The sequence below is a fragment of the Leptopilina heterotoma genome, unplaced genomic scaffold (genome assembly GCF_015476425.1).
Source record: "Leptopilina heterotoma isolate Lh14 unplaced genomic scaffold, ASM1547642v1 Lhet_11, whole genome shotgun sequence".
NCBI lineage: Eukaryota > Metazoa > Arthropoda > Insecta > Hymenoptera > Figitidae > Leptopilina > Leptopilina heterotoma.
In genome coordinates, this window is record NW_025110829.1 from 2,681,394 (window position 1) to 2,697,642 (window position 16,249).

General features: G+C 22.9%; 1 protein-coding gene across 4 annotated transcripts in view; it reads right to left on the minus strand.

Annotated features, from left to right (window-relative positions):
- Nucleotides 1-322: 322 nt before the first annotated feature.
- Nucleotides 323-16,249, minus strand: part of LOC122504048 (growth hormone secretagogue receptor type 1) — a 99,184-nt gene continuing 83,257 nt past the window's right edge. For 3 of the 4 annotated variants that reach the window (XM_043614940.1, XM_043614932.1, XM_043614953.1), the window contains one exon: nt 323-1,570. In XM_043614940.1, the coding sequence (XP_043470875.1) occupies nt 856-1,570 (715 nt within the window). In that variant the 3' untranslated portion in view covers nt 323-855. Of the gene's footprint in view, nt 1,571-9,056; nt 10,153-16,249 lie in introns of those variants that run through there. The other variant, XM_043614948.1, reaches the window with a different exon arrangement.

Here is a 16,249-nt window from a genome sequence, read left to right on the forward strand (position 1 = left end):
ATAAATGGGTAGAGAAATAATTTGTCAAAATTTACTAAATTCTTTGTACTTTTTTTAAAATTCCCTTTATGTGATTGGCAGAGCCGTTTTCAAAAATGTTCATATTTTCATTATAATTTATTAAACAGAATTAAATTTTTTTACATTTCAAAAATTATAATTTATATAAATACAAATTAAGAAGATCAATTCAAGTTTTAAAAAATATGAATCTAAACTTTTTGTAGTTTTTATGAATTTATGTAAATTTATACTACATTTTTATAAATATTTTTACTAAATAATATAAATTATTAAAATAAAAAAATTAATGCCACATCAAAATACAAATTTTTTGTAATAATTTTAGAAATTTGATATTTTTCAGTACTTTTGATAAGATTCCCTGACATTTCTCTAACCAATTTCACATTTTTTTGGGACTATTTACCATTGTAAATTAGTGACTCAGTTTTTGCAAAATTAAGTTAAAAATTATTTTTAAAATTACGTTGCCATTTAGAAATTTTTACGAAACTGTTCTGCAAATCACGTACGATTCCAAACTTTGTAAAAAGTGTGTCTAGGTATGAGACGGGTTTTTTTTACCCATAAATTGTAAATGGGTAAACGAAATTGTAAATAAAATATACCGTTCAAAAAGTAACTTAAATACGCAACTTTTATTCAAAGAAAGTATAGTGTTTAGATGGACTCAAAAAAAGTTATGATCGCTTTTGTCAAAAAAAAAAAAAAAAAAATATGTCCAGTTGTGAGACACTTATTAAAAATTGCTAAAAATTGAATAAAGTTCTCTCTAATCCTATACTCAGAAATATAAAATAACGGAACAAAACCAACAACAGACTTTTAGTCTCATACATAACTCTCCTGCTTTTTGCCAATAATACTTCCGGTAACAGCCGACAAAAGCGGTAGTTTTATTTGCTTATCGGACGCAACATCCGGAACCTTAACGCTACAACTTTTATTACTGCTATGCCTCCTCCAGTAATCAGATTGATTGGTACTGCTGCCAGTTGTTGAGCCAGTGGTTCCCGTGCGACCCGAACTCTCCTTTTTTCTTTTCACTTTTGTCTTTGATATTCCACAGAGCCTAAGGAAGCCTTCTCTGAATTTCGTTGACATTAGATTGTAGAGAATCGGATTGATCGCCGAATTAAGGTAAAGCATTACTCGACAAAAATAGATGAGACAATAGTAGCCCTCGAGGCCAAGGGTCACTATTGTCTCAGGCGGGGCAACAATTATCCAAAATGTCAATGCCCTAAATGGAAGTAGACAAATGAAGAAGCAAAGAACCACTGTGCCGAGCATTAGGACCACTTGTTTACGATACTTGAGTAGATTATTGGCTGGTCCTCGACTTATTGCCGGATTCTCCATTAGATGTCGTGCTATCACTGTATAGAGGACAAGAAGGATTAGGAAAGGAATGATAAAGAAGACAATTATTATTATCAGAAAGAACATTTCTGTCAATGTTGAATCGGCTGGGGTTGAACATGTTGGAAATAGAGTGCCGTTCTGGTCCTTCTCCAATTTGTAATGCGTCATCAACAGGATCGGACTGCGAACAAAATTTAATCACATTTCTAATTCGATTCTTATTCATAGGAAGAGAGACGACGATTTTTTTTCAAATTTCCAAATTTCCAAATTAAATTCTACAGGAAAGAAATCAGATAGCACTGTTTTTTTTACAAAAAAGTTATTTTAAGGTATAGAGTATATCAAGTGGACACCCTTTTTTTATTACTCAGGGTTGCCACAGGTCACGGAATTTAGGGAAAAGTCAGGAAAAGTAGAATTGGTCAGAGAATAAATTTTATGAACTTCAAAAGGTTTCAATTAGAAATTATATAAAATTTGAATTTTAAAAATAATAAAATTCTCCTCTGAAATTCAATTATTTTCAAAAGTTTTAATAAAATTATTGTCAAAATTTCAATTTTTTTCAAAAATAATAGAATTCATGTCAGAATTTTGAATTATTTTTAATACAATTTTAATCAAATTCATCGAAAAATAGAATTATTTTTAAAATTTTTATTAAAATTTGTCGAAAGAATTTAATTATTTAAAGATTTGTTGATAAAATTATTTATGACAATTTAATTTTAAGAAACATTTAATTATTCAACAAATTATTTATTTTTGTATTTAAATAATTGAATTCTCGCAGAATTTTCTAATAAAAATTGATTTAAAAATATGAATTACAGTTAAAATTTTAGATTCAATAATTTAATATTTAAAGCATTATTTATCATAAATTATTGAAAATAATTGAATTTAAAAAAGGTTTCAAATTAAAACTTTTGAAAATTATCAAAAATAATTTTTTTAAAGAAGAGATTTAAATTTAAATTTTAGTTATAGAAATTCTAGAAAATAATAATTTAATTAAAATGATGAAAAAAATAATTTTGACGAAGTTACAGTAACAGTATTTTTATAATATAAAATAATAATTTTATCACTCGGTCTTCTTTAATTTAATGATAATTTTTTGACAATTTTAATAGATTTAGGTATTAAGTGTTTTTCAAAGAAAATCAATTGTATTTATTTATTTACTATTTACTAAATTGATAATAAAAAAATAGATATAATTTAAAATTTGATGACATCAGAAAATTTCAATACAAACTTTATTAAAAAATCAAATAATATTCAACCGAAAAATAAATTCTGTTTTAGGTTTAATTTTTAAAAAATTCTAATAGATTTAGTGGTTTAGAGGAATAAACGGTACTATCATCTGGAAAAGGATCTTTTACTATTTATAAAGTAAAACCTAAATTTGTAGAATTTCTACACATTTCTAGCAACTTTTACCATTTTACTTTTGGAGTGCAAAAATATCCTATAAAAATTATTAATTAGATTTTTTTCTAATCTAAATTGACTAATCACAATTATTGACCTTATTTCAAATTAATACATTGATAAAAATTTATTTGATTCAAACAAATGATTGCTTGTCTATTATCAAAAAAATATTTATTTTTTATCAAATAATTTTTATTAAAGTCGATTAAATGTTATCTGCTTCTAATACTAAAATAATAATTGATTCAAATACAATTTATTCAATGATGGAAAATTCTACAGAATTAAATACTCTTTTCCTTTTTAAGTTTGAATAAATATTCTTAAATTTCTCTTTCAGTTCGAAATTTGGATAAAAAATCATTTGGACAACAACTACAACGAGAACAAATCAGTCAAATCGGCCTTAAATCAATTTCCACCTATCGAATTTATTTTTACGAATTAGGAAAGCAAACTTAACTGTATGGCATGAAATAGTAATCTATATTACTCCACTAATACACTAATAAAATGAAAATTATAATTAAAAATCTATACTAACTATTAAAAATGTCTAGGTACTAATTAGAATAAGTGGACAACTTTTCAATATAATTCAAATTTAGAGAGTGCGATATCCAACAATAAATTTAGTAAAGAAATGATTTTTTTTTGCGTCATGCAATAATTGTTTCATTAATATTTTATGCAATAGAAAACTAATGTGCGTAATCAACATCATCATTGCATATTGACAAAGCTTTCTGTATTATTAGTATTAGTGCATGCTTGCAATGTGATTTCGAATTACGTATATGGTTTCGCAAAATATGATAAATATTTAAAATGTTAATAGAGTTATGTGAACAATATGATTATATGATACAATAAACTCAATATAGTATGTACACATATATAAAAATGTGGCAATTGTTCACATATAACACTGATATGAAATGAGGCTAAGAACATTAAATAAAAAAACATGCACATAAAACGTCACTTACGCGCAGTATAATTGTTATGAAACGAAAAACTGTTGGGAAAAAGGGCTAATAAATAATAATATTACAATAGAGGGGTTGGGTGCAAGAAGGGCGTTAGGAAAATAAATTGGTTTTGAAAAGCATTATTATTTATTAGTTAATTGCAAGTTTCCCTTAATTTTACACTTGAATTTGATAGTTCAATAGTGGACTAATTAATTAAAAAAAAGTATATCTAACTTGCATGTACAGTTTTTGAGCTATTAAAGTATAAAAACTTAAATTTTGTGGTGATCCGCCCTTCTTGCACCCAACGCTTCAATAGTGTCAAAATTAAACAGTGATCACAGTTAGTGTTCTTTCATGGAACTTTAATTATCTTTTAAAAATTTGTCCACCATATTGGATCCGCCATTTTGAATTTTTGAAATTTTGCTACAGCTTGGTAATAAGTGAACTCGATAATCCCCGAGTAACAAGTTTTAAATAAAATATTTGATAATTTAAAACAGTTCTTCTTTACAACTTTTTTTTGACCTGGTGCAATTAAAAACTTTAAAATATTCTTTATACGTATTATAATACAATAATTTTCTACTTAATTTGAAAAATTTCCCCTTTTTCAATTGAATACCCTTTTTAAAAACTAAAATTCCCTTTTTTACATAAATGTTATGTTCATGAAAAAATCACTGTGATCCCTGATTAAAGCAATGTTAGAAATAGAGCCAGTTTCACCAACTTCCGATTAAAAGTTAATCAATGATTAAAGACAGTTTAAAGGCTTCTGATTGGTTAATTGAGGATTTAATCATTGATTAACTTTTAATCGGTGTTGGTGAAATCGGCCCATAATGTTGCAATTTTAGGGAAGGAAAAATTGTAATTTAAAAAAAATGAAATTAAGAAAATGTAAATAATTTTCTTCAGTTTTTTTAATACTTACATTAGATTTATTAACGTGAACACTTTTTGACTTATGTTTATAATTGTTTTTATTTGGTCTGTTCTATTTTTGAACCTATCTAATTTATTACTATATTATGACTAAAATACAATTTTATAATTATACGGAATTATTAAATTCAACTTCTATATTATAATTATATCCAAACAGCACAAAATATTGCATTGTCATAAAATTACGCGTGAATGTTACAAATATTTCTTGGCAATATTTAAATTACTCTCTAAATGTGAATTAGTAAAAATATTTACTAATTTGAATGATTTTTAGCTTTTGAATTTGTAAATTTTAACAGGGTTGCCACAAAAAATTGAGTTTCTTTTTCCCTGACTTTTCCCTGATTTCCAGACAAAATTTTGACTTTTTCCCTGATCCAAAAGAATATTCTGATTCTCAAATTTATACCTTTTGAAATTCAATAACTTTTAAGAATATTATTATAAAACATGAAGATATCGAGCACTCCAAGTCGAAGACTCGGAGTGATCGATATCTACATTTTATAATAATTTAAATTTGTATAAAATTTTTCAAAAAAAAAAAAAAATTATTTACAAAAATTTTTCAAAAATCCTTCACAAGAATTTAATTATTTTTATAAGTACCTAATACAATTTTTCACATCAATTCAATTATTTAGAAAAATATAATAAAATTCGTTGTAAGAATTCAATTATTATCATAAATAATAAAATTTTTCCTATGATTTAAATTTTTTGTAATACAATAAAATTTTATATGAATTCCTCGAAAAATGTAATTATTTTCAAAGATTTTTTGCAAGAATTCAATTACATTCCACAAATAATGAAATTCTTCGCTGAAATTCAAATATTTTCAAAATCTACTATTTTAATAAAATTTCTCAAAAGAATTCAATTATTTTCATAGATAATAAAATTCTTCACAGGATTTCAACTATTTAAAAGAAATGTAATAAATACATATCGTTGCAAGAATTCAATTATTTTCCTAAATAATAAAATTCTTCACAGAATTTCAATTATTTAAAAGAAATGTAATAAAATTCTTTGTAAGAATTCAATTGTTTTCTTAAATACTAAAATTCTTTTCAGGATTTTAATTATTTTTAATACAATTTTAAGTAAATTCTTCGAAAAATGTAATTAATTTAAAAAATTTTATTAAAATTCTTCGAAGGAAATAAATGAACAATTGTCAAATATTTTAGATATTTTTTATCTCAAATTCATTTTTAAAAGAATTTTTATTAGAAAATTCTATGAGAATTCAATTATTCAAATATAAAAATGAAAAAATGATTGAATAAATGAATTTTTTTCAAAATTGAGGCCTTGGATCCAATAACTCGCCCGACGCTCGGAGGAACGCGCAACTGCCAGTCAGTGACCAGTGAGCGCCTCTGGACCACTCACTGCTACCCGACTGTTATTAGCGCGTGCCTTCGAGCGTCGGGCGAGTTATTGGATCCAAGGCCTCAATTGAATTCTCATAAAGAATTTTATCAACAAATTTTTAAATAATTGAATTTTAATAAAATTTTCAAGAAGAAAATTACATTTTTTGAGGAATTCGGTTAAAATTGTACTAAAAATAATTGAAATTATATGATGAGTTTTATTATTCATGAGAATAATTGAATATTTGTAAAAAATTTTATTAATTTTGAAAATAATTGAATTATTGCGAAAAAAATTGTAAAAAATTTGTAAATAGTTAAATTCCTGTGAAATGTTTATTATTTATAAAAATAATTTAATTTTTTCCAGTAATTTAATAAAAATCCCTGACTTTTCTCTGATTTCCCTGACCTGTGGCAACCCTGTTTAATAATAAATAGTCATTTCTACTAATTTATTAGTAAAATTTACTAATTCAAAGGCAAAATAAAATGTTAGTCACTAATTTAAATTAGTAAAAAAAACATTTTTAATAATTCAAATTTAGAGAGTAGGGTCATTTGGGGTAAATTGAAAGTCAAAGTTTCATAGTCTTAGTATTTTTACTCGCATTTGCATAAAAATAAACTAATTTTGTTCATTTACTTAATAAAAAATAAACTATCTAATATATTTTGCATAATATTTTCCAAAAGTTGATTTTTGATGTTATATCAATCAATTGGTTATTGAACTACTATAATCTACTACGAATTTTTTTTATTTTCTCCATCCCTTAATACAGTAGTATACTTGAGATAACGTTCTTCTTGACTATTTCTAAACTATATGCAGTGGTGTTTACATTTACCCCAAATTTTAGGAAAATTTCAAAATCTTGGGGTAAATGTAAACAGTCAGTTTTATAAGTTTAATCGAAAAAAAACTTGCATTTTTGGTGAAAAATAAATATTCTGTTCACATTTACCCCAAATGACCCTACATTGCCCTAATTTAATATATTTCCGAGCAATATTGCCTCAATATTATCCAGAAGTATTCGAAAAACTGCAGCCAAATTTAATTCGCTACTTGGATATAATTTAGGTACACAAGAGACAAATATTATTATTAAAAATTTTAGAAAGACTTAAAAATGTTATTGGTTATCAAATATTTGTAATATTTCAGAAGTATCGTTATCGTAAAATTTTTTACGCAATAAAACTCGTTAGACAATGACGAAAAAAATTACAAATGCATTTTAAATAATTGTCAAAGAACGTACATAATATTATTTATATTAATTCATTACATACTAAAGCGAATTGTTTTTCGTAAAAATATTATAAATTTTAATCTTTTTTCTAAATTAATTTCTTATCTAAAGGAGAAATTAATTTCATTTCTGATAAAAATAAAAATTTAAGTTTATTTCATATTTAGTACTATTCGTATTGTAATGCTATAAATAATTTTTAATCTTTTCAATATTATAGTACTATTGTACTAAAGGTTATTTTATAACTTTAAAACCGTTTACATTTCTAAATAAATAAATATTAGGATAAAAATTAATTTAATTCCTAATCGGAATAAGAATTTAATTATATTTTTTATATAAAAAATTTAATAATTTAAGGAAATAAGAATAAAAATTTAATTTCTCATTCGGATGTGAGGTTAATTTAACTTCTTATTTCAGATGAGAAATTAATTTAATTATAAAATACTTTCAATGCGGAAGGAATTTATCAAAAAGCTAAAGACAAAGAACAATGAACAAATAAAGCTAACAAGAATGAACTTCCTTTTTGAAATATTAACAATATATAAAAAAATTATAAATTCAAGTTGAGCTCTCAACGTATATAATATATTTTTTAACAAAAAAGTATAAAAATGTGAAAGCTTTTTAAAGAGTACTATTTATGTTTATTTTTGCATTTGTTATTTTTCTAAATTATTTTGTTTTATTTATATTTTTTGTTTTAGATTTTTGCGCAGAAATATTTTTATCCTCTCTAACTTGAAATATTTTCTATCAAAATAAAAAAAACAAAAGGATTATCTCTTTTACACAAGAGAAATTTTTATAGAAATATCAATAAAAGGACAACACTTATAAAATGTGAAAATATCACTATCATTATAGATTTCATTTCTATATAAAAATTACTTTCAAAACTACTTTTCAAACAATTTTCATAAAAATGCTTTAAACATTTTTAAAAACATTTTCATGATTATTTTTTTTTTAATATCTTTTTGAATTTTATAAACTTTTTTGAACTTTTTTAATACTTTATGATTTGTAACGCGCTCCCAAAAAAGGTACTTAACAATCAAACGAATTATAGGTTATGTTTGCCTTACATTTGTTTTGATTAAAATTTTCTTTTTAATTATGTAAATTTGAAACCAATTTTTATTGAATATTTTGGATCTAATGAAGACTTGAACATTAATAAATATTAATAGTAATTTATTCTCTTTCTGTATTTTTACTCCAAAAATTATAAACATAACCTAAAATTTTGTGCTTCTTTCGTACTTTTTTTGGGAACACGTCAAATTTTATTTTATGTTTTTTCCTATTGAACACTTTTTATACCTTAATATTTCGAGTTAGTTTTAAACACAATTTTTTTATTAACTTTTGAATAGTGTTTCTATTTTTTATACTATAATTTTTGAACACTTGTTTCTATATTTTCTTCACATTTTTAAAATTCATAGACATATTTTAAAACGGAGTTAATTCTTTTACTTTTCTATTACATTTTATTAAATTACTTATTATTTATGTATTTAAAATAAATCTGCCAATAAAAAGGTAAAAAAAGGTATTAAAATAAATAATACCTTTTTTTAATTAAGAATACGAATTCTATAAAATAATGAATTTTCATAAATTCTCCACTTCAATAAATAATGTTAAATATGTTAATTATAAACTGGAAAAACAATTAGCTGACATTTAATTCTTGTTTGCTTATAAATATTAAATAATTATTAATAAATTATATTGGTGTAATCAGTCATTATTTTCTATTGTCAATAATACTTTTTCATCTTAAATTACTTGAATTATTTGTGGAAATTCTTATAAAACTATTTAATACTAGTTAGATAGATTTATAATTAGGACGTACATTTTTGGAACAATATAATCAATAATTTTCAGCAAGATATTTTTTTGAATATAAGGTACTTTCAATTGTTTCAACAACAACTTTCTTCACACTTTCATTGTACACTTAAAATTATTCACTTCTTTTAGTAGACTATAAAAAAATTTTTTTACTACAAAAAGAAAATTGAAAAGAATAAAATCGTTTTTTATTTAAATAAACGAGAAATAAATAAATATTCAGACAATAAAATTGAAATTCAAACAAAATTAACTTGCAGATCACTGTTTAATGCCCGTCTAGAAACTCTAGTATCGGTTACAGTGCTTTTAAGTGTACTTCTATCGATTGCAATTTTTTTCACACCAAACAATCTCAAGAATCCATGTCTAAATCTACTACTCATTAAATTATACAAAATTGGATTGACAGCACTATTCAAATAGAACATATTTCGACTGAAATAGAGTAAATTATAAAAAATTTCCTTATCAATATCGTCGACTTGTTTTTCAGGTGCAACAATAATATAAAATGTAAGAATTTTAAATGGCGCTAGACAAACGAAAAAACTAAAAACAACCGTCAATAACATAAGAATCACTTGTCTTCTCGCTCTATTATGATACAATTCACTGCTATTCGTTGCCGATGATGTGTCTCTTATTAAATTTCTCACAATAATCGAATAAAGAATCATTAAAATTAATAGAGGCACAAGGAAAAAAAGTATCACCAATAACAGGAAGAATGTTGTCGTTGCATTTGTGTTTGCTTGCATAAAACAAACTGGAATCAATCTTGAATCTTGTTGACTCTCATCGTTTCCCATTGGATCGCCGCCATTCATTTGCATTTCGCGATACTGCGGAATCCAGATCATTGGACTGTAAACGTAACAATAAAAAAAAATTTTTTTTCGGATGGCGTCGAATCTATTTAAATAATCATCCCTTCTTTCATTTTTTTTCTATATTTTTTAATAGTCAATAAAAACTTTTCAATAAACAAATATTCGTCAAAAACTTTTTAATAAAATAATGTTCAATGAAAACTTTCCAATAAAAAAATATTCAACATAATCTTTTCAATAAAGAAATATTATATAAAAAAATATTTAATAGAACTTTCCACTACAAAAATATTCAATAAAAAGTGTTCAATAAATATATTACATAAAAAAATACATATTCAATAAAATATTTTGAAATATATATACTAATAATAGAACTAAATTATTTGATGGTAAAATGATAATATATCAAATCCCGTTAACAATTTTCGGAAATAAACTGCGGTATTTATTTAATGTTTAAATATATTAGAAAATTTTATTATTCATTCATTAAAGTATAATATAGTTAATTATCAGCTCTTTGAACTTGGAAGGCAGATATTTGTAACACAAAGGGAGAATTCTACAATGCTTCAAGCGCACGAATTTACCTTTGGTAATTATTACCCAGATATTAAAGGCATCTCTTCATACGGAATGAAAGCATTGCCACTAAGTTTCTTACTGTCTCACTAAAATATATAATTATATCCTTAATAAACAAGTAATTATACTTTTTATTCCACAGAATTAAATCCATCAAAAAACTTAGTTCTATTTGAATTGAAAATTTTATTTATCAAAATAAGAAGAAAATCCTTAATTTATAATCATTAAGATGAAAATTATCTTTTATTTGTAATTAATATGATGAAAATTTTCTTCTATTTATTATCAACAAGATAAAAATTATCATCATCTCTAATTAATTTAATTAAGTTAATAATTAAATAAAATGAAAGAAAGAAGATCTAAATTAGCATTTCAATATTTCGAGGAAAAAAACTGTTAGCGAGAGTGCCAAAAAAGAGGAATAATTAAAAGAGAAATTTTAGAGCATTTTAAAAAAGTATTATGCGAAAAGCGCATTTTTAAAAAATATCTTTTCTGAATTGTAAAAGTATTTTGTAAGACAATATTTCTTTTTAATAAGTAAAATAATATTTTATGCAAGTAAAAACATTTGAATCTAGAAAAACATAATTTTATGCAAGTAAGAAAATTTGAAAGAAGTAAAATAAAATTTTATGCAAGTGAAAAAAAATTTGAAACAAACTTTCAAAATTTTATGCAAGTAAAAAGTTTTGAAGAAAAAAATAAAATTTTGTGCAATTAAAAAAATTTGAAACCAATAAAACAAAATTTTATGCAAGTAAAAAAATTTGAATCAAGAATCACAACATTTTATGCAAGTAAAAAAAGATTGAAACAAAATTGTATGCATGTAAAATAATGCGAAATAAGTGAAAAACATTTTTAACAAGTCAAAAAGTATTTAAAAATAATTGAAAAAAGTATACAGAAGCATTTGATACAAATTTAAAACTAAAACAATTAAAGAAAAGTTAAAAGAATATTGAAAAGAGGTAAACAAAAGTATTAGAATGCAAAAATATATTTGATAAAAAAGTAGAAATGGACCAAAAATACTATTTTTTGAAAATTAAGTAAAAAATTAGTTGAACAAGTAAAAAACTGTTTGCAAAAAATTTAATTAAAGTTAAAAATATTATGAAAAATATTCGAGAGAACTAGAAAAGTATTTCAAAAAAATTAAGTGAAAAATAAATTAAACAATTAAAGAATAAATTGAAAAAATTAGAGAAAAAAGTAAAAAATTTTAAATTTTAAATGAGTTAAACAAGTAAAAACAAACAAAAAGGTTTGGAAAAAAATTTCAAAAAATGCAAGAAAGAGTTTTAAAAAAATGTTCATTAAGAAATAAGTTAACAAAAAAAAAAAAAATTTGGAAAAAAAATTGTTATAGAAAACATTTGTTAGAAATAAAAAATTATTTTGAAATAAATTTGTAAGAAATATAAAAAATTATTTTGAAAAAAATTTCTTAAAAAGTTATTATGAAAAAAAATTGTAAGAAATAAAACAATTTGGAAAAACTTTATAAGGAATAAAAAATTAATTATAAACAAATATAAAATATGGAAAAAAAGTTAAAAGAAGTAAGAAAAGTATTTTGAAAAAAATTCGAAAAAAGGAAAAAAGTTTCGTAAAATTTACAGAATGAACAAATAATTTAATAAGTGAAAATTATTTTAAAAATCGTCAAATAAAAAATTAGACTAAAAAGTAATTTGCTGCTTTAAAAACATTTAAAAGAAGCAAAAAGAACTGCAAAATAAAAAAATATTTGAAATAATTAGAAACGGATGAAAAAAGAATTCTATAATATTGTTAAGTGAAAACTAATTGAGCAAGTAAAAAACTATTTTAAAAAATGTGAAAAAAGTATGAAAATATTAAAAAAATTCTAAACAACGAAGAAAATATTTGAAAAAATGAAAAACAAACTTTTAAAAGTTATGAAACATACATTAAAAAAGTATTTTAAAAATTCTTAATTAGAAAAGTAATCTGAAATGAAAAAACTTATATTCAAAGTAAAATACCTTCGAAGTAAACTAAAAAGAATTTTGTAAAAATTTGAAAGAAGTAAAAAGAGTACTTTGAAAAAAATTTCGAATAAATTAAAAAAGTGTTCCATGAAATTACAAACTAATAAAATAACAGTCATAAAATGAAACAAGTAAAACAATATTCATATATAAAAATTTTCAAATAAAAAATGAAACAAGTGAAAAACTGCTTCGAGAAAATTTCAAAAGAAACAATAACGTATTTTAAGAAACTAATCAAGTTTAAAAAATTATTCAAACAAGCAAAAAATTATTTTCGGAAAAGACATTTTTCAAAAAAGAAAAAATAATTCGCTTCATACAAAAAAATCGAGAAATCGTCAGGAATGGAAATTTCGTCAAAATAAAAAAGATCCAACAATATATCAAATAAATTGAGTCAAAACCGATTTTGATTCAATGATTCGACGCACATCTTGAAAAAAAAACAAAATAAAAAAAAAACAAAATTTGTTCTTAATCCCAACAGACAGACAATCTGTTCCCTCGGGCTCATTTCAACGATCCTTTTCCCCTGAATTCTTATTTCGTCTTTCCATCCGATTGGCTCATGTCGAAAGGCGACAAGCAAAAAAACAGTGACAGGCTGCGTTAGCTTCTTATTGGTTGGCTGCAGTTCAATAACAGTAATGTGAAAAGTTTCTGTACAATAACTCGTTTGTGAATCTTCTGAATAACTTTTAACGCAAAAGTCGACGATTTTTCCACTTAGAATTTTTTTTTTCACTCACAAAAACAAAACCAGAAAAAAAATTCAAAAAGAACTTTGTAAAAGTGTGGATAGTAAAATTATACCCCTGGCACATTTTTCATCGAATAAAGACAAAATTACTACAAAGGAGTTTTCAAGTGGATTTTTTTTCTCTATAACGAAAACAAAATTTAATTAATAAAATTTTTTTTAAAAAAACCTCCCTCTGTCGGAATAATCTCTTCATATATAAAAATCCTTATTAATTATTCCATCTCCCATTTCGTTATTTTCCTTTTAAATTTTATTTATTCGTCAAATTATAAAACTTATTAAGAGTATAAATATTAATACCATTAAACATTAAAAACTTCACATACAAATCTTTATTATTTATTTAACCTTTCATTTTTTTTCTTTAAAATTTTTTTTATTTATGAAATTGGAAGATTTATTAAGAATAAATATTAGTGCCTACTTAAATTAACTAAAGACTAATAATTAAATTAATTAGTTTTTTACGTTACTCGAAATTCAATATTTACATTAATAAATGTAATAAAAAAAATCAAAAGACTGTAAGATTAATTACAAAATTAGACATTTTTGACACTTTTAGTTATTTGTGTAAAAAAACCGTCTTAAATTTTTTAATCGCAACACACAATTAGAGACTGAAGAAAGTAACATTGAGAAGAGAACAATAAATCCACTTAAAAATTATTATATACATATACATAAAATTTATAAAAAAAATTGTGATACAAGACACAAGATATCAAACTGCAGCCAACGAAGACTCCACAAAATAAATTCTAGTTAATTGACACGAAAGCGGCAGAAAATAAAAAACAGCTTTTTGAACAAAAAGTCGTAATATAATTAGAAGCGGGATAAAATATGACACACAGCTCCATCAGCCAAAGCGCAAATTCATCATCTTTGAAAAAAGAATTTAATAAAATTTATAGAACGAAATTTTATCAAAAAATATGTATCTTTTCCGAATAATTGTAGGTATCAATTATTTTTAATATTAATCACACAAATAGTAAATTTATTTATTTATACTGCAAGATAGCACTTTTACAAAAATTTTATTTTCAAAAATTTTCGAAATGGCGGATATTTAAAGTGGGGCATAAAAATGCAATGTGTGCAACGTTTTATCACATAAATGCTCCAGGAAATTATACAAATTTTCTTTCTCAGGGGTATTTTGAATAGTTTATTATCAAGAATCTGATATCAGAAATTAATTTTTCAAAATTTTTGATCCAATATGGCGGACTCAAAATTTTGATTTTCCACATTTTTGAAGTAAATATTTTAAATATTAATTTATAGATTAAATCTACCGTGACGGTGTTTTAGAATATTTATTTCAAAAATGTGGAAAATAAAAATTTTGAGTCCACCATATTGGATCAAAAATTTTGAAAAACTAATTTCTGATACCAGATTAATTATGTTATTATTATTTTTATTTTGTAATTAATTCAAAATTGTAATGACAAATAGAAATCATCAGAATTTTTTTCACTTCTTTTCATTAAAAGACTAAAATTTTGTTAAATATTATGTTTTGTCAAATTGAAATTATGCAGATTTTTGTTCTTTACTTCTAAGCAAAATTAGAAAATTGTTAAACAATTGTGATTAAGAAATAGAAAATTCTCTCTATCTTCATGTTTTATAACAATACTTTTATAAGTTGTTTAATTTAAAAAAGGTTTGAATTTGAAATTTTTGAATGACTTAATTCCTGTGGAAAATCCTGTTCCAAAAATAAGATTAAAAATAGGAATTGTACAAATATTTTTTTCTTTTTCTAAAACAAAATAATAATTTTGTTAAAAAAATTGTGATTCATAAGCAAAAATAATGCAAAATATAAAAGTATTGTTACAAAACATGAAGATATCGATTGCTCCGAGTCGAAGACTCGGTGTGATCGATTTTTTCATGCTTTATAATAACTAAAGATGACCAAGTAATAAAAAAATTATTATTTTATATTATAAGATTATTGTTACTTTAACTTCATCAAAATTATTTTCATCATTTTAATTCAATTATTATTTTCTAGAATTTTAAATTATTTTTTATGAAAATAATTGAATTTCTGTGCAATTTTTATTATTTGTGAAAATAATTAAATGTTTATATACAATTTTTAAAAATATTTTTTTAAATAATTGAATTCGTTTTAAATTTTATTAAAATCTTAGATATTGAAAATCATTGAAATTAGAAAATTTTTTGAAAATAATTGAAATTAGGACAAGAATTTTTTTGACATTTATGAAAATAATTGAACTTTGGAGAAGAATTTTGTTATTTATAAAGATAATTGGGATATTTACGAGATTTTTTCAATTTTTGAACATAGTTGAATTTTATAAAAAGAATTTTATTTTTTTTTAAAATAATTGAATATCTGCAATTATTTGTAATTTTTCCAAAATTCAATTTTTTTTAGTGTTTTTAACAAAAATTTAAATTGTATTATTTTTAAAATTGATAATTTTGTTTAAAAAAGGTAGTAAAAAGTTAGCAGTTGTTGCTAGTTGTTGCTAGTTTTTGTAAAAGTGCTATTTTGTAGTGCAGCTATAAATGAAGAGATTTTGTGACCTGGGGAATTTTTTGAACAAAATTAAAAAAAAATTATGATTTTTTTTTTAAAAATGCATTTTTTCCATATGTATTTTTAATGGGAAATTCCGATCGATTACTGGCACGTGTTAATATTAATCAATTGACTTCAGATTGTGGGAAAAATTTTTTATATTTTATTGGAACCA